Source organism: Apodemus sylvaticus, chromosome 22 (genome assembly GCF_947179515.1).
Source record: "Apodemus sylvaticus chromosome 22, mApoSyl1.1, whole genome shotgun sequence".
Lineage (NCBI taxonomy): Eukaryota > Metazoa > Chordata > Mammalia > Rodentia > Muridae > Apodemus > Apodemus sylvaticus.
Window position 1 is genome coordinate 15,417,698 of NC_067493.1, and position 26,978 is coordinate 15,444,675.

The 26,978-nt window shown below is 47.7% G+C and overlaps 1 protein-coding gene across 1 annotated transcript in view; it reads right to left on the minus strand.

The window, feature by feature from the left end:
• Positions 1 to 3,659: 3,659 nt before the first annotated feature.
• B3glct (beta 3-glucosyltransferase) overlaps positions 3,660 to 26,978 on the minus strand; it is an 88,763-nt gene continuing 65,444 nt past the window's right edge. Inside the window, exons 11-15 of the mRNA XM_052168200.1 lie at positions 23,084 to 23,197; positions 22,092 to 22,191; positions 18,220 to 18,339; positions 14,441 to 14,585; positions 3,660 to 6,651 (exon numbers count right to left, since the gene is read on the minus strand). Of these exons, the coding sequence (XP_052024160.1) occupies positions 6,484 to 6,651; positions 14,441 to 14,585; positions 18,220 to 18,339; positions 22,092 to 22,191; positions 23,084 to 23,197 (647 nt within the window). The 3' untranslated portion in view covers positions 3,660 to 6,483. The remainder of the gene's footprint in view (positions 6,652 to 14,440; positions 14,586 to 18,219; positions 18,340 to 22,091; positions 22,192 to 23,083; positions 23,198 to 26,978) is intronic.

A 26,978-nucleotide genomic window follows, 5' to 3' on the forward strand; every position in this document is an offset into this window, starting at 1 on the left:
CTTGCTGGAGAGCACATGCCACTGCTGTAAATGCACGGAAGCCTGTGCATTTACAGCAGTGCCCTTCCTCCAGTCTACGCTCTTCTTCTACTGTTCTGAAGATGTGGTCTCTCCGCTCCCCTCTGGCCCCTGCTGCTTCCTCCCACGAGCTGTAGGCGCCTTCTGATGTGAGCGACTGCACATGTAGATGTCATAGATATACCACACTTAGTCTGCCCATTCCTTAAGCAATAGGCACATAGGCTAGATACAGCTTCCGGCTTGAGACTAGCCAATGCCGCTGTGAACAGCTGGCTGTGTGCTTCCCGGTGCACCATGTGAGCTCAGTCAGGCACACAGCAGAGTGACCCTCAGAAGAGGGACGTCTATACTCACCACTCCCAGCATGCATTAGTCCTACAACTCATCCAATAATCATAGTTTGCTTAATAATCGCTTGTTTATGGGGCTATTATATGGTTATCATATGGTCTCTTCCTTATCTTTCCATAGGCTAGCATGTATAACGAGATATGCATTCAGTCTGGAGAGACGACATGTTCTCGGTGGTCTACAGGAGGAATTAAACATACATACTCTGGAGCCAAAATGTCTGCTCAAAAATCTAGCTCTGGGACTGGAGAGGTGGTTCAGTGGTCAAGAGCACTGGCTGTTCTTGCAGAGGACCCAGGTTCGATTCCCAGCGACCACATAGCAGCTTGCAAACACCTGTGACTCCAGTTCCATGGGATCCAATGCTCTCTTCCGGCCTCCTCAGGCACCAGGAACACAGGTAGCACACAGACACACCTACAGGCAAAACACTCAGGCACATAAAATAAAAATTCATTAAAACCTACTTCTGCCTCTTGCCAGATGTGGCCCCCTAGACTGCTCACTGCACATCTGTGAATCTCAGTTAAGACATGCATGATATAAGGAGTTCCTTTATTGTAACCCATGAAGCTGCTTGCCACGAAAATCACATATTACAAAGTTAAACTCAGCAGAGAAGTGTCTCAGACACGATAGACGTGAACAAGTGTACCTATCCATGCGTTCGCAGCAGTAAGTCCTCCATTCTTCACTTACAGAAGATTCTCCTAAGCACTCAGAGACCAGCTAACACAGAGACTATGACTAACATGGCCGGGGCACACAACATTACTCTCTACTGGAACACTGTCATCACAGCCACAGTCTCCAGAACTTTCCATCATGAAAGTCAAACTCCACACGCCTCATGGTCCATCTTCTGTCTCAAGCCGCCTTCCTTTCCTTAACTGTGAACAAGCTCAAAACTCTCCGTGTGTGTGTGTGTATGAGAGACAGAGTCAGACAGAGAGTTCTGTGTGCGAGAGGGAACCCTATGAGAGAGAATTCTGTGATTCCGTGTGCTCATGTGTGTGAGAGAGACAGAGACAGAGACAGACCGAGAGACAGAGACAGAATCAGACAGAGAGTTCTGTGTATGACAGGAAACCCTGTGAGAGAGAATTGTGTGTGTACATGTATGTGTGTGAGAGAGAATTCTTGTGTATGTATGAGACAGAGACAGAGAAACAGAGACAGAGGAGAAAATTCTGTGTGTGAAAGAAGGAACCCTGTACGTGTGAGAAAGAAAGACAGAGAAAAAAAAATTCTATGTATGAGAGAAAAACCCCTGTATGTGAGAGAATTGTGTGTGTGTGTGTGTGTGAGTGAGTGAGAGAGAGAGAGAGAGATGTTTACCACAGTTGTCTTTAACTTGCACTTGCTCCTCAACCTGTCTCACTGTGTGGGGATGGGTGTGTCCAGTCACATGATTTCCAAGCCACTGAATCACACAGTCCCCCCTCTGTCCTCTCCTAATGGACCTCTTGGCAGCTGGAATAGAATGGAATATCTTGTTATACCTCTCCTGGCTTCCCTTACCACACATGGCCTGACATGCAGCTCACGCTACACACACACACATACACACACAGACACAAACACACACTCACACACACATACACATTCTCACACACACAGAGACACACACACATTCTCACACACACACATACACATTCTCACACACACAGACACACATAGACACTCACACACACATACACACAATACACATTCTCACACACACACACATACACACACAGACACACACATAGACACTCACACACACATACACACAATACACATTCTCACACACACACATATACACACAGACACAAACACACACTCACACACACTCACACATACACATTCTCACACACATATACACACACAGACACACACATTCTCACACTCACACATACACATTCTCACACACATATACACACACAGACACACACACATTCTCACACACACACATACACATTCTCACACACACAGACACACATAGACACTCACACACACACACACACATATACACACACATACACATTCTCACACACACATATACACACAGACACTCACACACACACACACATACAGATTCTCACACACAGACACTCACACATACACACACACTCACACACACATTCTCACATACACATATACACACAGACACACACACATTCTCACACACACATACACATTCTCACACACACACACAGATACTCATACATATTCACACACACACACACATACACATTCTCACACACAGACACTCATACACATACACTCACACACACACATTCTCACATACACATATACACACAGACACACACACATTCTCACACACACACAGACACACACAGATACTCATACATATTCACACACACGCACATACACACACACATACATGCACTCACACACACACACACAGATACTCATACATATTCACACACACACATACACACACACTCACACACGCACACATACACTCACACACATACACATTCACACACAGACACACACATACAATCACACACATGCACACTGACTGGTCCCTTCACAGGCTCTCTCTGTCTTTCACTTTCTGCCCAGCTCACCCTACCCACTCCTGAGAGGGAGGACCCTTTCAAATACTCATGGAGCACTGGCTGCTCTTCCGTAGGACCCGAGTTCAGTTCCCAGCACCCACGTCAAGAGGCTCATAACTGTCCATAATCCTGGCTCCAGGAGACCTGACACCTTTGGCCTTCATGAGCACAGCACTCGTGCGCCCAGACCCCATGCAAACACACACATCTACATAGAACTTAAAATTAGTACGCTTTGAAAACACTCATGATTTTCAGGATTAAACCTCTGGCTTCACTGAAGCCCAGACTTCCATATCCAGCTGCTTGCTGGCCTACATCTGAACGTCACATCTCAGCAATAACAAACAGTCCCTACTGGGTTTCATGTTGAGGACCTGCACCCTGGCTGGTCCCTCTGGACTATAACACCCTCCTCAGCCACTAGCAAGATTTCAGCTTTCCTTAATCTTCCAGATCTACCCCCCAATAGCATCTTCTCACATAGGCCCTCTCTAACCCCTCCCTGCAAAGAAACCTCTGAACCTCACCCAGTCCCGTTTAGACCTGGCACAGGGCTGTGCTCCTAGGGCCTGTACAGTCTGATTTTATCAGAAGACAGCTTTTTGTTAATGTACCTTATTCCTGATCATCCTCCTCTCTTTTCCCCTCCCCTCCCCTCCCCTTCCCTGCCCTGTTTGGAGTATCCATTCCTTTAAAGAGACAACAAGGGCCAAAGCATACCAGAAACAAAGCCTTTATTTTTATTCTATAGACAGGAGGAGGACACATTTTGCAGGTGACTTGCTTAGAGGGCTTGGGGACATAAACAATAAATAGCACCTTTTCAGGCCTGTCATTCAAAGACAGCAGGGACAAAGCCCCTCTGTAAGTCTGCTATAGTGTACTTAATGATACATTGATTGATTTTCTTCTACAGAATTGACACATCTATGGACGGAGGCACCACAAATGTTCTTACACATGTCTGCTGTGTTGTGAATCTCAGAGGCTCTCAATACACATCAATAACCGTGATGGATGCGACGTACTAGATGCCGTCGATCAATCAGGGCACAGGCAGAGAACATTGTAACTCGGGTTGCTGAGCCATTATGTTCCCAAGCACTCGACAAAGGTTATTTTTGTGTCTCGACTTCTGATTTAGCTGTAAGATGTAAAAATCCTACAGTCAGGCGATGTGCTGGGTCATGAGAAATGGCTTAAAAGTAAAAATGACCTACCAGGTAATTCCATCCATAAATCCTTGGTACTAAATCCTTAGGATAAAAATATCCACTGGCAAAGAAATCCTTACTTAAAGGGGAAAAGAACAGCAAAGAGGATAGCATGTGCCCTGAAAAATCCAGGCTCAAAATTAAGGTTTTGTTTTTTGTTTTAAGATATCAATTCTCAGTTGGTGTTCAAATAGGGCTTGTCATTTGCTATATATCAAACATAATACCTTTATATAAACTGTAGTTTTTTTTTTATTTCTTTGCTTTTTCCTAAGATGTCTAGTTTGCATTGATTGCCTTACTAATCTGCCAGTGTTCCCAATTTCTCAACACCTGTCCTGCGCTCTCCTCCCCACACCCCATCTAGCCTCAAGAAACAGATAAAATGCAAGGTCAGAAGTAAGTGAAAACATTGTATTCATGTCAAGGCTCCTGTAACTCCAAAAGGGAAACATACTTAACCCCATAGCTAGAAATACCAGCGAGGGATCCTGGGTGGGAAAGAGGGCACAGGTCATAACAGACAAGAAAGATTGGACAGTTCTTCATTCATATTTAGATGTGGGAGCTTCTGTCCAGCTAAATAAAACTTTCTCTGTTCTCTGGCTGGTAACACTTCAGGAGCAGAGGTGGTGGGGTGGGCTGAGGAATCCCCTGTTCTGTACTGGGGTAGCAGCCAGGTCTGCGGGGGGTATCACTGCACCATCAAGAAGGTAAGTACTGTGATAACCATGGCCACACCCACAGCTGCATCAGCAATGATGCAGGAGCCATCAGAAGGACACCCAGGAACCATTATGGTCCTTTTCATGAGCTTGACCATCCAGTTTCTGGCTGAACCACAAAGTCAGTTTTCACAGACTGTGTTCCACCAGAGACCAGAAGTAGCAGGCCACACAGCAGTCCTGGTGCTTATTAATTTGGGGAAAGGATGATAAATACTATTGCATCAATTTGGACATGAGTCAAAAGCTACATAGAAATATACATTGTTAAAAGAAATAAGCACACGTGTATTTTTGATGGTGTGGCTTTAAAGGCTATAGGGGTTTAGGAGCCTTATAAGTAAGGTTAATGAAGTACAGAATGAAAAAATAAAAAAAAGAAAGGATTATAACATACAACCTTAAGAGCTTGAGAGCAAACCACGTGCAAAGACCTTTATATAACAAAACCATCATCTTACTTTAAACATTAATACACAGTACTCTTTTTTTTTTAATATTAATACTGAATTGTTAAATTACGACATAATAAGAAAAGGTGTAACGGGAAAATGAGGACTGCTTTCAAACACGTTCTGAATTTCAATTCTTTAAAAGCCCAGAGCGACTACCAAGCCCCATGCTGTCCTCTCATGAGGGCCAGGACGGAGGTGGTCCCGCCTAAGCCAGAAGAAGTTACTATGTAACACACCCAGAGAAACGCAAGAGGAGCAGGCCAGCTCCAGATGCAGCACACATCACCAGACTCCCATCCCCACTGAAGACACAGAAGAGTCAACCCAGCACCGCAGCACCGTAACTTCCGGTGACACTCTGCCCACTCTACACGGGAGAGCGCTGGGGAGGCTGGCAGGGTGCAGAGGCTTCACCAGATGGCCTTGAGTCTGTTTTGGGGGTGCAACCAGCAGAATAGGTGAAAGGGCCACGTTCATATTGAGTTTTAGGTTTTACCAATCAGCTTCTTTCCTACTGAGTGCTTGGGAACCAATTTCCATCACAATAGGACCATTTAAAGTCCTGGTTCTCAACCTCTCTAAGGAGATGACTCTTTAATACAGTTCCTTTGTGTTGTGGTGAGGACCCACGACCATAAAAAACATTTCCCTGCTACTTCATAGCTGTAATTTTTCTACCATTACGAATCGCAATGCAAATACCTAATATGCAGGATACCTGACACGCGACCACTTCCGCTCCTGGGGGGGTCGCGACCCACGGGTTGAGAACCACTGGATTAAAGGTTCATTCCTTTAGCAATATCCATTTCAAACAACTCAATGTTTATGTGGAATGATAACCAGTCACATTCTTGTATTAGGGTCCCTGTTACAATGAAGAAAACAGAAAAGGACTTCAGGTACCATTTATTTCCTAAGACAGTCAAAAAGCTACTGTGTCACAGCCCATGGTGGGCTGAAATAGGCACGAGAATTGCTGTTACAATTACGACATCAATCCAAATAAGCTTCCTTATGAGTTTCCCTTATGAGTCTACACATCCAGAAAATATCATATTTCCGTGAGGTCTGGGAAGTGTCCGTTTCACAAGCAGCTGGTCCAGACAAGGTGAATCTCTTATATCCTCCTGCCCCAGACTCCATTCTATAATTCTTCTCTTGGGTCCTTCTGTGTTTCCCGAGAGGCTTGGTCTTCCTCACTGGGTGCCAGCCATGTGAGATACACCTTTACTGGGTCAATGTGCCAATGTTTGTGAAATGATACTGGAATCTGATGGGAGAGGTAGTCCTTGGGGTAATCTACTGGCCGAGCCTGCGCAAAAAAAAAACGAGAGAGTTACTGTTTCCTGGTGATTAAGAATGATCCTCTGGCGCAGGGCGGTGGCGGCGCACGCCTTTAATTCTAGCACTTGGGAGGCAGAGGCAGAAGGATTTCTGAGTTCGAGGCCAGCCTGGTCTACAGAGTGAGTTCCAGGACAGCCAGGGCCATACAGAGAAACCCTGTCTCGAAAAACCAAAACAAAACCAAAAACAGAAAAAAAATAAATGTAATGTCTCCATGAAATCTCTTCCTCAGGGCTCAAAGACTCTGCAAAATGTGGGTAGAAAGATTGTAAGAGCCTGTGGGGTTGGAAGACACCACGGAAACAAGGCCTTCTATACCCAGTAGGACTGAACTTATGGAGCATGCGCAGGGCCTGCACAGGTCTAAGCCGGCTGGGGTCCTAGTCCTGAAGTGGACACAAGGTCCTATCCCTAACCCAGAAGTGATCACCAACTGATAACTGCTCGAAATGGAAGAATTAGCTTTTTCCACAGGCGTCTCACGGGGTATGCAAACCACACTGGAGGGCAGGCAGCTCCATGCTCTGCGGTGGATGGCCAACACAAAATGAACCCATTGCTACTTTTAGATGTGTGTGTGTGTGTGTGTGTGTGTGTGTGTGTGTAGGGAGTTGTTTTGCTTTGCTTTTGTTTTGGTCTCAAGGCCTTTGTCTGGGCTTTTTTTCTTTTTTTTTTTTTTAACATGGTGTACTGGCTGGTTTTGTGTCAACTTGACATAAGCTGGAGTTATCACAGAGAAAGGAGCCTCCCTTAAGGAAATGCCTCCATGAGATCCAACTGTGGGGCATTTTCTCAATTAGTGATCAAGGTGGGAGGGCCCTTGTGGGTGATACCACCTCAGGGCTGGTAGTCCTGGGTTCTATAAGAAAGCAGGCTGAGCAAGCCAGGGGAAGCAAGCCAGTAAGAAACATCCCTCCATGGCCTCTGCATCAGCTCCTGCTTCCTGACCTGCTTGAGTTCCAGTCCTGACTTCCTTTGGTGATGAACAGCAGTGTGGAAGTGTAAGCTGAATAAACCCTTTCCTCCCCAACTTGCTTCTTGGTCATGATGCTTCATGCAGGAATAGAAACCCTGACTGAGACACATGGTTTCGTATTTTGTGTTTATGGGATTTCTGTGTGTCCAATGTCTGAATCATTATATGTTGTTGTGCTTTTTATTTGGTTCCCCTTCATCGTATTTTGGTTTGCTTGGTTTTACTTTATCTTCTTATTTTTGTTTTCAAATCTCGTTTGTTTTCTTATATTTCTGGTTGGGAGCTTAGCCTTTAGCGGCTGAGCCATCTCTCCAGCTGCGCCGCCCCACCCACTCCCCATTCGTTTTCTTATGAGAGAGAACGGAGTGTCGATGTGAGGAAAGGAGAAGGCGGAGAGGACCTGGGAGGAATTAGACGAAGGGAACTGTACTCAGAATATATTGTATAATAAAAACATCTATTTTCAATTAAAAAAAGAAAAAAGATTGGCTCAGCAGGTAAGCGTGCTTGTAGCCAAGCCTGAGGCCCTGCTTCAGTCCCTGGGGCCCTGCTTCCGTCCCTGAGGCCCTGCTTCCGTCCCTGGGGCCCGTGGCTTGCTTTAAGCAGTTACCAGAACATGCTTTGCCTTCTGAGTGGCCTTAATTCTTGCCTGTGGTTTAGATGTGGGTTCAGAGAGCAATCCTCTGTGAAGGTCACGCAGGTCATCTCCCCCTCCTCTCAGCCCCACGCTGCAGGCCTTTTTGACATTAGGTGCCATTTAGGCCTGGGCTCAGTTGTCTCTGACTCCTTTCTGAGCTCTGAGCCACTAGCAAGAAAAGGACAAGCTTCTGCCATGGCTGGGGAGGCGCTGATCTATGGGGGTCGCAGTGGAGGCCTGATCTATGGGGGTCACAGTGGAGGCCTGATCTGTGGGGGTCACAGTGGAGGCCTGATCTATGGGGGTCGCAGTGGAGGCCTGATCTATGGGGGTCACAGTGGAGGCCTGATCTGTGGGGGTCACAGTGGAGGCCTGATCTATGGGGGTCGCAGTGGAGGCCTGATCTGTGGGGATCACAGTGGAGGCCTGATCTGTGGGGGTCACAGTGGAGGCCTGATCTATGGGGATCACAGTGGAGGCCTGATCTATGGGGGTCGCAGTGGAGGCCTGATCTATGGGGATCACAGTGGAGGCCTGATCTATGGGGGTCGCAGTGGAGGCCTGATCTATGGGGATCACAGTGGAGGCCTGATCTATGGGGATCACAGTGGAGGCCTGATCTATGGGGGTCGCAGTGGAGGCCTGATCTATGGGGATCACAGTGGAGGCCTGATCTATGGGGGTCGCAGTGGAGGCCTGATCTGTGGGGGTCACAGTGGAGGCCTGATCTATGGGGGTCGCAGTGGAGGCCTGATCTGTGGGGATCACAGTGGAGGCCTGATCTATGGGGGTCACAGTGGAGGCCTGATCTGTGGGGGTCACAGTGGAGGCCTGATCTATGGGGATCACAGTGGAGGCCTGATCTGTGGGGATCACAGTGGAGGCCTGATCTATGGGGGTCACAGTGGAGGCCTGATCTATGGGGGTCACAGTGGAGGCCTGATCTGTGGGGGTCACAGTGGAGGCCTGATCTATGGGGGTCGCAGTGGAGGCCTGATCTGTGGGGATCACAGTGGAGGCCTGATCTATGGGGGTCACAGTGGAGGCCTGATCTGTGGGGATCACAGTGGAGGCCTGATCTATGGGGGTCGCAGTGGAGGCCTGATCTGTGGGGGTCACAGTGGAGGCCTGATCTATGGGGGTCGCAGTGGAGGCCTGATCTGTGGGGATCACAGTGGAGGCCTGATCTGTGGGGATCACAGTGGAGGCCTGATCTATGGGGGTCACAGTGGAGGCCTGATCTGTGGGGGTCACAGTGGAGGCCTGATCTATGGGGGTCGCAGTGGAGGCCTGATCTGTGGGGATCACAGTGGAGGCCTGATCTATGGGGGTCACAGTGGAGGCCTGATCTGTGGGGATCACAGTGGAGGCCTGATCTATGGGGGTTGCAGTGGAGGCCTGATCTGTGGGGGTCACAGTGGAGGCCTGATCTATGGGGGTCGCAGTGGAGGCCTCATCTGTGGGGATCACAGTGGAGGCCTGATCTACGGGGGTCGCAGTGGAGGCCTGATCTGTGGGGATCACAGTGGAGGCCTGATCTATGGGGGTCACAGTGGAGGCCTGATCTGTGGGGGTCACAGTGGAGGCCTGATCTATGGGGGTCACAGTGGAGGCCTGATCTGTGGGGGTCACAGTGGAGGCCTGATCTGTGGGGATCACAGTGGAGGCCTGATCTATGGGGGTCGCAGTGGAGGCCTGATCTGTGGGGATCACAGTGGAGGCCTGATCTATGGGGGTCACAGTGGAGGCCTGATCTGTGGGGGTCACAGTGGAGGCCTGATCTATGGGGGTCACAGTGGAGGCCTGATCTGTGGGGGTCACAGTGGAGGCCTGATCTGTGGGGGTCACAGTGGAGGCCTGATCTGTGGGGGTCACAGTGGAGGCCTGATCTATGGGGGTCGCAGTGGAGGCCTGATCTATGGGAGTCACAGTGGAGGCCTGATCTGTGGGGGTCACAGTGGAGGCCTGATCTGTGGGGGTCACAGTGGAGGCCTGATCTATGGGGGTCACAGTGGAGGCCTGATCTATGGGGATCACAGTGGAGGCCTGATCTGTGGGGGTCACAGTGGAGGCCTGATCTGTGGGGGTCACAGTGGAGGCCTGATCTGTGGGGGTCACAGTGGAGGCCTGATCTGTGGGGATCACAGTGGAGGCCTGATCTGTGGGGATCACAGTGGAGGCCTGATCTGTGGGGGTCACAGTGGAGGCCTGATCTATGGGGGTCACAGTGGAGGCCTGATCTGTGGGGGTCACAGTGGAGGCCTGATCTGTGGGGGTCACAGTGGAGGCCTGATCTGTGGGGGTCACAGTGGAGGCCTGATCTATGGGGGTCGCAGTGGAGGCCTGATCTATGGGAGTCACAGTGGAGGCCTGATCTGTGGGGGTCACAGTGAAGGCCTGATCTGTGGGGGTCACAGTGGAGGCCTGATCTGTGGGGGTCACAGTGGAGGCCTGATCTGTGGGGATCACAGTGGAGGCCTGATCTGTGGGGATCACAGTGGAGGCCTGATCTGTGGGGGTCACAGTGGAGGCCTGATCTATGGGGGTCACAGTGGAGGCCTGATCTGTGGGGGTCACAGTGGAGGCCTGATCTGTGGGGGTCACAGTGGAGGCCTGATCTGTGGGGGTCACAGTGGAGGCCTGATCTATGGGGGTCGCAGTGGAGGCCTGATCTATGGGAGTCACAGTGGAGGCCTGATCTGTGGGGGTCACAGTGGAGGCCTGATCTGTGGGGGTCACAGTGGAGGCCTGATCTGTGGGGGTCACAGTGGAGGCCTGATCTATGGGGATCACAGTGGAGGCCTGATCTGTGGGGGTCACAGTGGAGGCCTGATCTGTGGGGGTCACAGTGGAGGCCTGATCTGTGGGGGTCACAGTGGAGGCCTGATCTATGGGGATCACAGTGGAGGCCTGATCTGTGGGGATCACAGTGGAGGCCTGATCTGTGGGGGTCACAGTGGAGGCCTGATCTGTGGGGATCACAGTGGAGGCCTGATCTGTGGGGGTCACAGTGGAGGCCTGATCTATGGGGGTCACAGTGGAGGCCTGATCTATGGGGATCACAGTGGAGGCCTGATCTGTGGGAGTCACAGTGGAGGTGCTGATCTATGGGGGTCCCAGTGGAGGTGCTGATCTGTGGGGGTCACAGTGGAGGCGCTGATCTATGGGGATCACAGTGGAGGCCTGATCTGTGGGGGTCACAGTGGAGGTGCTGATCTGTGGGGATCACAGTGGAGGCCTGATCTGTGGGAGTCGCAGTGGAGGCCTGATCTATGGGGGTCACAGTGGAGGCCTGATCTGTGGGGGTCACAGTGGAGGCGCTGATCTGTGGGGGTCACAGTGGAGGCCTGATCTATGGGGGTCACAGTGGAGGCCTGATCTATGGGGTCACAGTGGAGGTGCTGATCTGTGAGGGTCACAGTGGAGGCCTGATCTGTGGGAGTCGCAGTGGAGGCCTGATCTATGGGGGTCACAGTGGAGGCCTGATATATGGGGGTCACAGTGGAGGCCTGATCTGTGGGGGTCACAGTGGAGGCCTGATCTATGGGGGTCACAGTGGAGGCCTGATCTGTGGGGGTCACAGTGGAGGCCTGATCTATGGGGGTCACAGTGGAGGCCTGATCTGTGGGAGTCACAGTGGAGGCCTGATCTGTGGGGGTCACAGTGGAGGCCTGATCTGTGGGGGTCACAGTGGAGGCCTGATCTGTGGGGGTCACAGTGGAGGCCTGATCTGTGGGGGTCACAGTGGAGGCCTGATCTGTGGGGGTCACAGTGGAGGCCTGATCTGTGGGGGTCACAGTGGAGGCCTGATCTATGGGGGTCACAGTGGAGGTGCTGATCTATGGGGTCACAGTGGAGGCCTGATCTATGGGGGTCACAGTGGAGGCCTGATCTATGGGGGTCACAGTGGAGGCGCTGATCTGTGGGGGTCACAGTGGAGGCCTGATCTATGGGGGTCACAGTGGAGGCCTGATCTATGGGGGGTCACAGTGGAGGCCTGATCTATGGGAGTCACAGTGGAGGCCTGATCTGTGGGGGTCACAGTGGAGGCCTGATCTGTGGGGATCACAGTGGAGGCCTGATCTGTGGGGGTCACAGTGGAGGCCTGATCTGTGGGGGTCACAGTGGAGGCCTGATCTGTGGGGGTCACAGTGGAGGTGCTGATCTGTGGGGGTCACAGTGGAGCCCTGATCTGTGGGGGTCACAGTGGAGGCCTGATCTATGGGGTCGCAGTGGAGGCCTGATCTATGGGGGTCACAGTGGAGGCCTGATCTATGGGGTCACAGTGGAGGTGCTGATCTATGGGGGTCACAGTGGAGGCCTGATCTGTGGGGATCACAGTGGAGGTGCTGATCTATGGGGGTCACAGTGGAGGTGCTGATCTGTGGGAGTCGCAGTGGAGGCGTGGCCTGTTCTTGTCTGCTCCATATCAACACGGGTAGCAATGCTGGCTGACATCTATGTTTTCATCCCATCTTCCCCAAGCTGAGTCCTCTCTTCTGAACAAAGCTTTTATTCACTCCAGTGAGGTGTGTGCAGGTAAAAATGATGTTCTCTGTAACCAAGCTAAAGGGCGGGGAGCAGGGAGGAAGGCCGAGACTTTGTACATGAAGGACTTATGTTCCATTACTCGTATTCAGAAAGTATGTATAGCAGGGAGATTTCTGGAAATTAATGCTTCTAAGTTTATCATTAGTTTTTATTTGATGTCTAAAGTCCCCAAACCATTATTTATTTTTTGTCTAGTTTAATAGCTGTATTTTATGCAGCATTCACTGAGCATTGCATATTGCCTTATCCATTAGTGAGATGTGATTTTCGAACAGGTGATCTGGGCCTATGATGTCACAGTGAGCTACCCTGACAGAAACAGGAGGCTTGGCCAGTGGGGCCTCTGAGGACACTCTGAGTCCCTCTCTCCATCTCTCATATATCAGGCATCTGAGGTGTGGGTACCCTGTCTCAGATCCTCTCAGCACAAACAACATGGAGATCTGGGTTGAGACATTACAAATGTCAAGTCCTCTTCTATCCATTCACACTCTAAAGATGCTAAAGAGAGCAGACACAGCAGTGTAGGCTGGGGGCGCAGGCTATAAACCCTCGCTAACATCATGAAGGGTTCAGATTTACTGCATGAATCAGAGAAAGCAAGAGTTTTTAAAACACGAGGAACAACACATAACTCTAAAAATAAATTGTTTCTGAATTATCTTCAAAGGACTCTGACTCCAGCATTGCATTATCTTTTGGTCTGCCTAGGAGGAAGGAGCTGCTATAGAAAAATCTGATTAATCTTCATAAGTTACTTCCCTTATACACAAGCAGCCTGCATTATTTCTCCATGAGTGAAACATGGAGACGTGGAGTCCGAGAAGCAGGAACAGAAAGTAATTCACTTTCCGAGCCATCGTAAAGATAGCGTAAGGCACAGGCTTAAAAGGGAAAGACATCTCAAGCCTGGGTGTGTATGTGCCCCCCAGCAGGGGCCACGAGTGAGGGCTCCCATGAGCTTCCTCTCAGAGAAGCTCTATTCTTAGCCTGCGTGCATTCCTGGGCGCAGGCGTGAGTTCTATCTTCGTAGAACTCTTTGCTTTATTCAAGTTGTTTTTCTACAGTAAGATTCTGCCGTGCTTGATTGTCTATATTGCTAGGAATGTGGACCTAAAGTGCTAGGATTTGCTATTTATTGGGAAAGAAATAAAGGGAGGGAGGGAGGGAGGGAGGGAGGGAGGGAGGGAGGGAGGGAGGGAGGGAGGGAGGGAGGGAGGAAGAGAAAGAGGGAGGCAGGGAGGTAGCAAGTTCAGACGGAGGGCTGGAGGGATGGCTCAGCAGTTAAGAGCACTGGCTGTTCTTCCAGAGGACCTAGGTTCAGTTCCCAGTACCCACGAGGCAGGCAGCTCACGATTATCCATTCCTCCAGTTTTCTGACTTCTGCGGGTACCAGGCATGCATGTGATATACATACATACAAGCAGACAGAACACTCACACATGTCAAAGATAAGTAAATAAAGATAATATTCCCTCTGGAACCTGTCAGCGTCTTCCTTAAGATTTCCAAAATACGAGAGAAGAAAGAAACAGACTCTCTGAGTGAGGATGCCGCGCCCCCCCCCAAGGGGGACAGAAGTGTTGTCCTTACCTGATGGAAGAGGGGGCTGTGTGTCACAGGAATCCCCACCCCACTGAAGCACATGCCCAGGACCATGTCGTCGGGAGCGTCATTGCTGTAGCATCGGCAGTTGCTCACGAGAAGTCTCCGGACAGCTTCCCTGCTGAAGACCATGCTGGCAGAAGCAGACAGAAACGGGGATTAGAGCGGTGCCGTGGAGCCCGTTTAACCTAGTGGAGGCTTTGGTTCAGAGGCTGAACTCCTGAGAACGGTACTGATGGGAACATTTCCACTGACAACTGGACAGACACTTATGTCCCTAGTAGATACTTTCATATGTATCTCCTGTAAACAAACACTATGTGATGTTATTTTTCTAACATTGCCGTGTTAGTTTTCATCAATCGGATACATGCTAGAATCATCGGGGAAAGACACTAGATTCATCAGGAAAGAGGGAACCTCACTTGAGAAAATGCCTCTGTTAGTTTGGCCCGGAAGCAAGTCTCTGGGCCATTTTTCCAATTAATAATTGATATCAGAGGAGCTGAAGAGATGGCTCAGCAGTTAAGAGCACTGACTGCTCTTCCAAAGGTCCTGAGTTCAAATCTCAGCAACCACATGGTGGCTCACAGCCATCTGTAATGAGATCTGACGCCCTCTTCTGGTGTCTGAAGACAGCTACAGTGTACTCACATATAATAATAAATCTTTTTTAAAAAATTGATATAGGAGGGTCCAGCCCACTGTGGGGAGTGATGTTCCCTGGGCACGTGGTCCTGGGTCGTAAAGAAGGCGGGCACCGGGAACAAGCTGGTAAATGTCTCTCCTCCACAGTCTCTGCTTCAACTCTTGCCCTAACTTGCCTTCATGATGGACTACAAGGTATCAGATGAAATAAACCTTTTTCTCCCAAAGTTACTTTGTGTCATGGCTAAAACATGTTATCATATTTAATAACAACAACAAAAAATAATGCAGGGGTGGACAGACAGTTACCCCTCTTTTTCTGTCTTGTTGTTTTGTTTTGTTTTGTTTTGTTTTGTTTTGTTTAAGACAGGGTTTCTCTGTGTAGCCCTGGCTGTCCTGGAACTCACTCTGTAGACCAGGCTGGCCTCGAACTCAGAGATCCACCTGCCCCTGCCTCTGCCTCCCAAAAGGCTGGGATTAAGAGCATGCGACACCACAGCCTGGTTCATAACCTGTCTTCAACAGTGCCGTGACACCATTTGGCCCGGTGTGTGGTACTTCCTGGTGGAGTCTCAGCCCACTCTGGTCTTTCTGTGCGTCCCACCAGCATCTCAGACAGCACCATTTCTCTCATATGACCTTCTTGGCTTCCCTTGACAGCTGAGTTCTGGATCCACATGACAACAGGGCCCAAGTCTGAGGGAAGACTGTTTGCGACTGCCCCTGCGGGTCTGTGTGGCAGAGGGAGGAAGCAGGGCCAGAACACGATCTCACAGGCTGTCCCTAGGTTTGCCTTGAATAGAGTATCTGAGTCTCTTCAGCAGCAGTGGGAACTGAACTGGATCCTCTGGAAGAGCAGCCAGTGTGCTTTACCACAGAGCCACCTCTCCAGGCCCTAACCCGATGGGTTTTAAAAAAAAAAAAGAAAAGAAAAGCAACAATAACAAAAACCAAACAAACAAAAAACTTGAGTATTAAGCCAAATCGTTGGAAACTCCTAAGTGGCCCTGAACAAGGTACACAGCGTTGTCTGAACTTTTATCAAAGGCCCCCAAAGGGACGGATCAACTCATAAAGATCACTTCTGCATCTTAGTGAAGGAGCTTTTAAAACCTCCATCTTGCGTGACTCATGTCATCTATGTGGAAATTAAACAGCAGAGTTCACACATTTCTGTATTGACTTGCTCTCTACACCTTGAAAAGCAATGAGTCCCTTTGCTCCAAAGTGGGACCATGATGAGAAACAGGACACAGGTGCTGTCTACAAATAATTCATAACTTCAGACGGAAGCAGCAAAGTAAATAGGCAATTAGACGGTAACAAGTTGTATAATGCACTGTGCAAGCTAGCGCATTAGAAAAGCATCCAACCCGGACTGCGGGAGGTTGCTGGGCTGCTGACAAACAGGCCTGTTAAATGACAGCGACCAGGCAAGTCCACATGGAGACCCCGAGACACAGGAAGCTGGGAAGAAGAACGATGCTTAACAGAGGCCATGTTCAGAGAAAAGAAGAAACAATGTGCTTCTGGGAAATTGCAACAAGTTCAACGTGGATCTCTTAGGATGAGGCCAGAAGACAGATGAGGTCGGAAGGACCAAATGGAACGTGCCAAAGTCACCAGGGACCCTTAGGAACCCTGATACGTGGTGGGTATTACACTCTGGTCATGGGACATGGAGAAATCAAGTTCGTACTGGTCAGGAAGTTTCCTTTCTGCTGACTACCGGATTTTTCTAGAAAGGAAGAAGCTGTCCCTCAACCTCTCCTGTTTTCTGTGTCAACATGGATTCTCCCTCACACTGGCACTTCTGCCTCAACGTCATCTTCCTGTGATGTCACCGAAAACCTGCCACCAAGGCTGAGCACAAGGCAGGGCCAGGTTTTTAGACTTCTGAAACTGTCAGCTAGAGAAACCTCTTTGGGTTAAAAGTTACCCAGGCTCAAGCATTTTGTTATAGTGACAGACTAAGATGGAGTCATTCCAAACCAAGGTTTCATAAAATGGAAATGAAAGGCCCTAACCCTTCACAAGCTTATAAACATTATATAACACTTCTTGGTGCACAGTGGCCATAACTGTCTGTGGCATCATGATATCCAGTTAATACCCTCCTCAGCATCCACTAGTAAAGGCTGCAGCAATAACAGAGGAGATTAACTGCTTGACTGATTCACCCATAAAAAATCAAATTAAAATCTTTCCCCATAGAGTTCAGGCAGGTGCTCCATTTAAAACGATTGATTTTTAACTATTATTTTAAAACCTATAAATCCTATACAAACATTACTTAATTGCATAATCTAAGATTCTATACTCTTCTTTCATCATACATGATTTATTAAGCACCAGATAATTTAAAATTTTAATGACTTCTTTTCTGTAATTGAAATCCATAAGCATTTTCTTCCATCTAAAAAGACAGTTAAAACTAGTTGGCTGTTTAGAATCAAGCATTATTACAGGGATATTCGCACCACCACATACTTTGACCTGAATTTTGTAGTATTCCTTCAAAGAATAAAATAATCTTTACTATGAGTTCTGTTCACGTTTTCCAAAATGTGATGTTTGCTTTTCTGTAACAGAAGCAACCACCATCTAAAGAGAATCCATGTGCTAGGACAGACAGACCTCAGAACCACAGACCATTCCTGCCTGTGCAGAAAGAAAAAAAATCTAATGTTCAAAGTACAGGTAGTTCTTTCTGGACTCAACCAACCACAGATGGAAAATATTCACTGTCTGTATTCTTTTCATCATCCCGGAAGTGACTACGATATAAAAACTATTTCCAGCTACGCATGGCACACTCTCTGATACCAGTCACTCAGCGGCAGGGAGAGGAGGAGCTCCAGGCTAGCTGAGGCTATACCATCAGATAGATCCTCATCTCAAAAGGCGCCATTCCATCGCATTTAGGTTGTAATATGTATCCGAAGTGATTGGGAATTGATTTAAGGTTTGCAGGAGCTTCGGCCCAGGTCACACGCCAATGTCACATTTTACCTAAAGGCCTTGAGCACCTGCAGGAGTTCCTGGACTCTTAACCCTGAAGGGATAAATAGAAAGAACACAAGAGATGGCCGGATTCAAAGGCCACTCTGTTCACTCACCCGCCTCCTCCTGTGACGTAGCTGTAGCCGCCTGTGCCGAGGCCGTAGCCATAGCGCTCACCCAGAAACACTGGGTCTCTGGAGTCATAGCAGCTAAGCAGGTGTCGGAGCCTGGAGATGCTGAGATGGAAAGAGAAGGCTTATTTAGTCCTGATGTGGCTTCAGAGTAAAGTATTTAGAGGTGAAATTTAAGTGTAGAATAAATGAATTTTTTAAAAAACAAACTCAAAATATGAACACAGGACATTAGAAGAGAGAGGAGTCCTTCATCCAATTTGAACTCAGCCCTGCCGGGCCCAGGGGCCTCCCTGGGGGCAGCAGGTGGCAGGTGAGTGACTGAAGGTGCTCAGATCTCTGTAACTCTCCTCCACCAGGGGATTCCCAAAGTAAGCAGTGCTAACCCTCAAATAGACTTGGGTTGTTTTAACACTTGATAGCCACAAAAGAACTGGGGATGGGGTGGGGTGGGGGGTGTTCTTCTGTCAGGGTGGGGCTGGCAAGTGGGAAGAGACCCAAGCCAGAAAGGTGTCCCCACAAATTCTCAGAGTAAGGTCAGTGGGGTCTACACAGTTCCAGAGAAACTAGCTAGAGAAAAGAGGAGGTTAGCTAGAGAAAAGAGGAGGTAGGGGGAGAGGAGACACAGAGAGGGAGGGGAAATAGGAGAGAGACAGCAGTGAGGCAGGGGAGGTGCAGGGGAGAAAGAGAGGCAGAGAAAGGCTAGGCACTGAGAAGGGGGAGGGGAAGAAGACAAAAGAAAACCAAGCTATGACTTTGATGCCTTACAGAGGCCATTGAGATTTCCAGGTCACCCACCCACAAACCTCAACTTTCCCTTTAACACTGACCAGTGATCCTTAAAACTAATTTCTGAATGACCCATAACTCTGGGTTGAAATCTTAATGGACTAGGTTTCAAGATGCCTCTGAGACCAGTGGGCTCACAGTTGGGGTGTGTCACAGGCTCTGAGCAGAACACAGTGTAGCAAAAGAGATGTCCCAGACACTCACTGTCCTCTGCCTGGGGAAAGTGGGGGTGACACGGAAGAGACCAGCAAACACACAAGAAGGATCCAGCTTTCCGAGACCCACCCCAAAAGAGAGTGAATCCTGGAGATGCAGAAGCAGCTTTACTGTATAAGGAGAAAACTGAAGCAGCTGCAGCCCCTCCCAACCTCCCTTTCCCTCCTTCCCTTCAGAGCCCATGCGTGCTCCAGAGCCTGTTGCAAGTTGTAAGACTGTAAATAGGTTTAGAAGGTCTGGAGGCGAGGCCTTTGCCAAGGCTGGCAGTTCCTGAGTTAGCGGAAAACAATGCCTCCCTCTGTGCTCTGCTGCGGTTGGCTTGGAAGTTAAAGCATTCTAAGCACCTTGTTTGGAATCTGTCTTCAAGGAGCAGTCTGAGGAATTCATGTGCACGGGCAGAATGATCACATTTGCTGACCTAGGGGCCATGCCCACGATTTTCTAGGGTCAAACAGGTCTACTTCGTTAGCTTAAAACAAAACAAAAACAAACAAACAAAAAAAAAAAACCAAAAGACAGAGGGGGGCTAGAGGTGGCTCAACATGGAGCACTGGCTGATTATGCAAAAGAGCGGGCTCAGTTCCCACAGAGGCTCACAACCATCTCTAACGCAGGGGATTTAGCGCCCTCTTTTGACCTCTCCAGGTCCTGCATGCATATGGTGCACATACCTACATGCAGGCAAAATACTCATAGGCGTAAAATATTTTTTTTTTAATTTTAAAATTTAAAAACATGGAGAGAAAACTGTTTTTTCTCTTCCTCCTACATATTGTGAAATTGTCGATTCCACCTACGACATTCAGTATTTTAAGGTTAAAGTAATTTAAGATTCCTCTGGGCTTCTAATACCACGGATGAGTCTCATTTCCAACATGCTGTTGAGAGGCTCAGGGACCGCAAATGGAGTCTGATAATTATCACCCATTTCACATTTGCTAAAGAGTAGGAATGTGGGTGAGTCGGATAGATTTCAACTCCATCTAAGGGGATTTGGCCCAGGGAAAGCATTTCACTTAACAATCTGTTCCCATTTCAGGCACTTCTGAGTCTCAGGCATGTTGGAAAAAAAGCACGTCCATGCTCTCTAACAAGGACCGCCCCAGCTGGCTGTGTACAGCTTGGCAGTGCTGGCAGATGTCACCGGCAGAACACCAACCTTTCAAGGCCAGAGGATAATGCATCCTGGCCTATTATGGTATTGTATTTTATAATTATAGAAAAGTTACAAACACAGGATGAAAGCCCCCACTACCCTTGCCCCAGATTGACCAATTATTCCAATGTACTATAGTGCCTCATTCACAGGCTCTCCTCCATGTATATAGAAAACATAAAAGCATAATATGAATACCTTTTCATATATTATATATTATAATATATAAGTGCATATATTATACCCTTCCCCAACCATTCCAGTATATACTTCCCAAGGGCAGAAAAGTCCTCAACTTCAGGGAATTTAACACTGACATGGTGAGTTTCTTTAAAAATCAGCCATTCTGCCCTACATATTTAACCAAGAGAAATGAAAGCAAGATGTCCGCACTGAGATTTCTCTATGAAAATGCATAGTGATGTCTAGAGCAGTGGCTCAACAGCTAAGGGCACCGGCTGCTCTTACAGAGGACCAGGGTTCAGTTCTCAGCATCCCAGTAGCTCATCAACATCTGTAACTCCAGGTCCAGATCTGATGGCCCCTTCTGGGCTTCGTGGGCACTGCACCCATATGGTACACATACATAGATACAGGCAAAATATATAAAAACAAAGGAATCTTAAAAATATATATATAGTAGTCTTAACTATAATAAGTTGAAATCAAAACACTAATACAATATATTTAAATGGGCTACTAACTCTAATTTTTATGAATTGATGTAATAATATCAGTTACAGCACCTCCTGCCTTGACCTTGTGTTTTTCTTTGGCTAGTAATTCCTGCCTTATCTTTGAATTCTCAAACTTTTTTTCTGCAATGTCTAATTTGCTGTTAATCCTATTCAAAAGACTTTTAAATCCCTGATAAAAGAGTTTTCATGTCTGTAAGATTAGTTTAGATGTAATAGACCTTCCATGCATCCCTTTTGAAAACATGAAATAGAGTTGTGATGAATCCTTAAAAACAGAAATATATATACACATATACACACACATACTTATACACACACACACACACACACACGTACATATACATGTACATTTAGAAACTAATGGTAATACTACCAATTCTGGACAATGCCCCTCACTGAGTTATGATGTCTCAGTCTGCCCAGTGAGGACAGATACCATGTCCAGCCCCACAGAGTGTACACTGTCCTTCCTTCTGACCATTCGGTGAGATCTGTTCCAGCACGGAGAAGCATCTACTGTACTGAATACTTAATGCCAGCGTTGTGGTTTGGAAGTCTGTCTGTCTGTTGTTTGTTTGTTTGTTTGTTGAGACAGGGTTTTTCTGTGTAGCCCTGGCTGTCCTGGAATTTACTCTGTAGACCAGGATGGCCTCGGACTCAGAGATCTACCCGCCTCTGCCTCCCAAGTGCTGGGATTAAAGGCGTGCGCCACCACCATCCGGCTTGTCTGTCTGTTTTCTATTTATGTGTCCTAGAACAGCCTCGGTCTCCTGAGATTCTCAGCCTCATATCTTTAACAAAAACTGTGTAGGTTGCAGCCAGCCCCTCCCCCTAAGCAATGCATTGGCATAGTCACAAGGCAGTCAGAAGGGCAGTGACCTGCTTTGGGCTTCCAGATGTTCGGAATCTTCAGACCACCCTTCCCTGCCCCTCTGTTGTCCCCAGAAGCAGACATAGCTATAATCAGTCAGTTCTGGACGAGAGGGAGTCTCACCTACCTGATCAATGTGTCATCGTCCACAATGACTAACCATGCGATCTTGTTGTGGCTGCGATTCAAAAATTTTTCCAAAATGGCAAAGGTTTTTCCACAATGACCTAGGGAAGGAGAGGAGAAAACTGGCAATGTATTATTTGCTCTAAAATACATAGCGTTCATTTAAAAAAAATTGTTTTCAGTCTTAAAATGTCAGAAGATCCCTAAGGTTGACATGCACAATAATAACAGGAAATTGTTCTAGAAATTAACATTCTGTAATTCTCACGTAAGCTGAAGTAAGCCCTTTCCTCCCTGAGTTGCTTCGGCCACAAAAAGGTGTTTGTTATAGCAATAGAAACTCTAAGTAAATCAATGTCTATAGGCCCAGCACTTAGGCAGATGTAGGACGATCATGAACTCAGGGCCAGCACAGTGGTTTTAAGACCAGCCCAGGCTACACGATCTCTTTCTCGAAAGCAAACCAAACTGAAAATGCTTTTCACTAGTAAACAACCTGACTGACTCCCAACAAATCCTAATCAGCATATTATCCCTATAATACTGTGTATTATACAGTATTATACACAGCTTACTGTGTATCTGAGCAGCGCAGAATGCACCAGGCCCTAAGAGAGAGATTCAAAGAATGAACGGGATCACAGAGTTGGAAGGACTCAAGCCTTGTTGTGAGAAGCTGACAAAGTAACTTGGTGCTTCCCGTTCCAGCCCCAGGAGCTGTGTGGAGCTGGGAAAACCCTGCCGCCGCCGCTTCAGTGTGTCGTACCTGCTGCGTGCCCAGTGCTGGGGCGCAGCCCATGCCTCCCACACTGCAGAGCATCTGTCTGTAACCTGAAGTCCAAGTATCTATCTACAGGTAATGACGCTCAGCAGAAGAAGAGAGAAGGAAAAGAAAACCTAAAATAAAAAATCCTACTACTTAGATTTCAGTTTATCCTGACTTATGCATTTACGGTGTGGGGATTTTGAATCGAGGGAGAATTAAGGACTCACCCCTGTCTGTATTGGGAATTCCCAAATCTACAGTAGGGATAGCGGCTTCTGCATAGTCACTGTAGTATTCAATAAGGCTGGCCTGTGACGCCCATGTCTTCTTTACGATGGGTACTGAACACACGACAGAGGGGACGATCATAGCCATGACACAAAAAAACAAAACAAAACAAAACAAAATTTCAAATCAGCAGCATGACCCCACAGAGAAGCAACATTCTTTCTCAGGGCCCCAAGCCTCAGTGTTTGCACCCGAGGGAGCACTAGTGCCCTCTGCTGGTGAGCCGAGGGCAGAGCACTCATTGAAGGGACACTGTCCACCGCCCCTAGTGTGCGCATCTGCCTCACCTCCATGTAATAAGTAGTTGGTTAGATAACACTGCTTTTTTTAGACGAACTGTGAGTCATTTCTCTTCTTCCCAAAGGTTAGTTCATTTAATTCTTCTGTAAATAAACTCTTAAGATATTATTTGGAAGCTGGAGAGATGGCTTGGTGATTAAGGGCACTGGTTGCTGTTATAGAGAACCCCGGGGTTCAGGTCCTAGCACCCACAGGTTCAGGTCCTAGCACCCACATGGTGACTCAGAACTATCTGCAGCTCTGCGTACAGGTGATCTGATGCCCTCTCTTGGCCTCCTCGGGCACTGGGTGTACATGTGGTTACATATACAACACGCAGGCAAAACACTTATACATATAAAATAAAGTTAAAATGTATTTTGTGTATATGTGTGTGTGCATGCATGTGTGTGTGTGCATGCACGTGTGTGTGTGTGTGTGTGTGTGCTTGTGTACACATGTCAGCAAAGACAAGAGGAGAGCTTGGGGACAGTCACCTAGTCTGCTTTATTTATTTATTTATTTATTTATTTATTTATTTATTTATTTATTTTTGGCAAGGCCTCTCCCTGAGCCTGGAGCTCACACTATTCATCCAGGTCACATGTTCAAACATTGAGTCAATGGGGGACACCACACATCCAAACTTTCCACTATGGTGAAAAACATCATAGGGAATCCTGCTCTCAAGGGAGTGTCCCACCAAGGTATTTTAAATTGGAGCGGAGCTAAAGTTTATTCTTCAAAAATTATTATTCAAAAAAAAAGGAAGAGATCCCAGCTGCACAGGTAGCATGAATCTTCTCAGAGCTTTCTAGAGTCAGTGAGACCCCTCACTGTAAGGGACAGCAGAATAACCCCTTTTTACACCTGTAAACCTGTCTCCTGTTACAAAGGACATCTGAACATTTTATGAATGACATCAGATGTCATGTAGAGGGCTGTTTGGATTCTGAGGAATTTGCTATTATCAGCAGGCAAATGTACCTTTTTCTCCAGGCTCGGGTCAGAGACCAAAAAATAGGCAGTCAGCTGGTATTTGTGCCTCCCCTTCCCCCCCCCCTCCCATGTCAGGGATGCACAAAGATGCCTATTCTTTTGCAAAGTGTCCCTACGCTTGCAAAGCATCCCTCTGTCTGATCAAAAACAACTGGGACACGGTCAGCCATTCAACAGCCAGGTAGCAGGTAACACGTGACTCCCTCGGCCAATCACCTTGTCCGGCTAGTGTGGCTGGCCGCAGGTCTGGGTCTTTGCCATACCTGTCGCCTCTTTCATCAGAGATGGCAGCTCGGACATGGTCTAATGAAGCCGCTCAGGGCCTCCCTGGACATGATTACAGCAGTAAAGACAGCTAATTTTTTTTTTTTTTAATCTGGAAGCAAGAGTGTTGTTTATTTTTAAGAGCCAGATGAAACTGTGAGGAAAAAAAAAAAAAAAAACTTAATGGCCAAGGAAGTCTCTCTTAATCTAATTAGAGGGATCTCATAGCAAAAGCATCACATCGTGTCTAGTGTGGTGGATGAAAACTGCCTGCTCTGGGAGTGTGAGACACGCGGAGGCCCCACGAAGCAACACAATGGAAACACTTAAGGGTTTCTGACAGCTCGCATTGCATAGTGAGGACCCCCGGACCCGAGAGGAAGCCATTGTGATGTGTATTAAAATTCAGGGGTCTTTTCTGCTACTCACATGTTTCAGATGGTGTCAACCTGTATTGCCCCCTGGAGCCAAAATAAATAGATAGATAGATAGATAGATAGATAGATAGATAGATAGATAGATAAATAAATAAATAAATAAATTCTTTTTGCTATGCTCTGAGAATTTTCTAATCTGTTTCTGTCGGAATCCAGGCAAATTCCGTAGCAGTGTTGCCCTTTCGTGGTTAGGGAAACAAGTAAAACAGCTACAATATTCAAACTAAGTCTTGTTAGCAGCCCATGAGGGTGACATACAAATACGAATTCCACATGCATTAACCCTTGCCATTCTGTCCCTGTCCTTCCATGGAGGAGACGGGCAGTCAAGAGCTGGGGAACAGCATGACCCACTCTCGGTTTTTCAAAAATATACTCTGTTTGATTTTTCCTTCCCTTGACTGTCATTTGGCCTTTGTTCCTTTACGGATTTCTACTTCCAGAGAACAGGAAAAAAGGGACACCAGCCCCTATCTGGGTATTCTGCATGGACAGTAATCCCATCTGCGGAGGCCTCACACACAGGCTCACACGCAGGCTTCAATTCCTTGCTATCCTTCCTCTGTTGCTTCTCCAAAGGAAAACCCCGCTTGTGCGGCTCCTGTCCAACTTCAACCTGACCTTGAGCATAGTCAGGCATCAACACGAATATCGAAGACAATTTATCAACTGCGGTCTGAAATATATCCAAGTGTAGTCAGGCTCGAGCAGAGAAGCCCCAGACCTGCCTCCTGACCTGGCTCAATGGAGCACTAGAGACTCCCTAAGGGAAGCTCCCACCTCTTAGCCAAAAAACATGGCGCGTAGCTGGGGCTGGCGAGAAGAAGGGCTGGCGGTTCCTGCGCCTGCTGCTCCTGCCTGTGTTCACACACACAGTAGCTTACAGTCATCCTAACTCCAGGTCCAGGGGACCTGACGCCCTCTTCTGACCTCCACAGGCGCCAGAATGTGCAAGGTCCACAAACAAAGGCCCATACACATAAAATAAATAAGTAAATCGTGCAATCTACCTCTGGGTGGAGACAAGCCATTAGGCAAGCAAGGACCCGCCCCTCAGGAAAGCGGGCTCGATCCTTCCCAGAATTCCCGCACCCGTTGCCTCTCTAAGAAGTTTCTGCTACATCTGACCACCCTCAGAAAAATGTAACTTTTCCTTATTTACTGATCTCCTTTTTCCAGATGCTGGCCACAGCCCAAGTAAGCTTTCTCTGGGGCTCTAGACTTCTCAGGCACACATGCTGAACTCAAACCCTCCGCCTAGGTGCCACCCCCCAACATCTGGGCAGCTGTCAGGACTTAGTCTTCCCTGCTTTGGAGTTTTTCTATTAAACGCTAATTAAATTCTCTTGGAGTTTCTATTTAAGTCTGTCCTTAAATTTATTTATTTATTTTTATTTTTATTTATTTATTTATTTATTTTGCTAATGAGACTAAGAATCCCAAGAGGTGACCCTGATTACCCTGATAACATTAGGTGACTGTAGCAAGACTTCCCGCATTTCAGGTAACCAGAGGCCACGGGATGTGGGTCTGCTGGGTCGCATCTCCTCAGCCCTCTCTACAACACCAAAGGGACCTCAGTACTCCCAGAGCATGGGGAATTGTCTAGTTATGATTATATTAGGGAATGGCTGTTTTACACAGAGAGAGGCACAGAAAGAGAGGGAAAGGGAGAGGGAGAGATTGATTAGTAGCTATATGTCACTGTCAGCCACTAATAGGATAACTGATTAGTTTTCTTGGGCCAACTGGTGTTTAGACTGGACATTTTTTAGCGAGTTATTTTATTATTTTTAAATTGTGTGCGTGCGTGCATGCATGCGTGCGTGCGTGCATGCGCGTGTGTGTGTGTGTG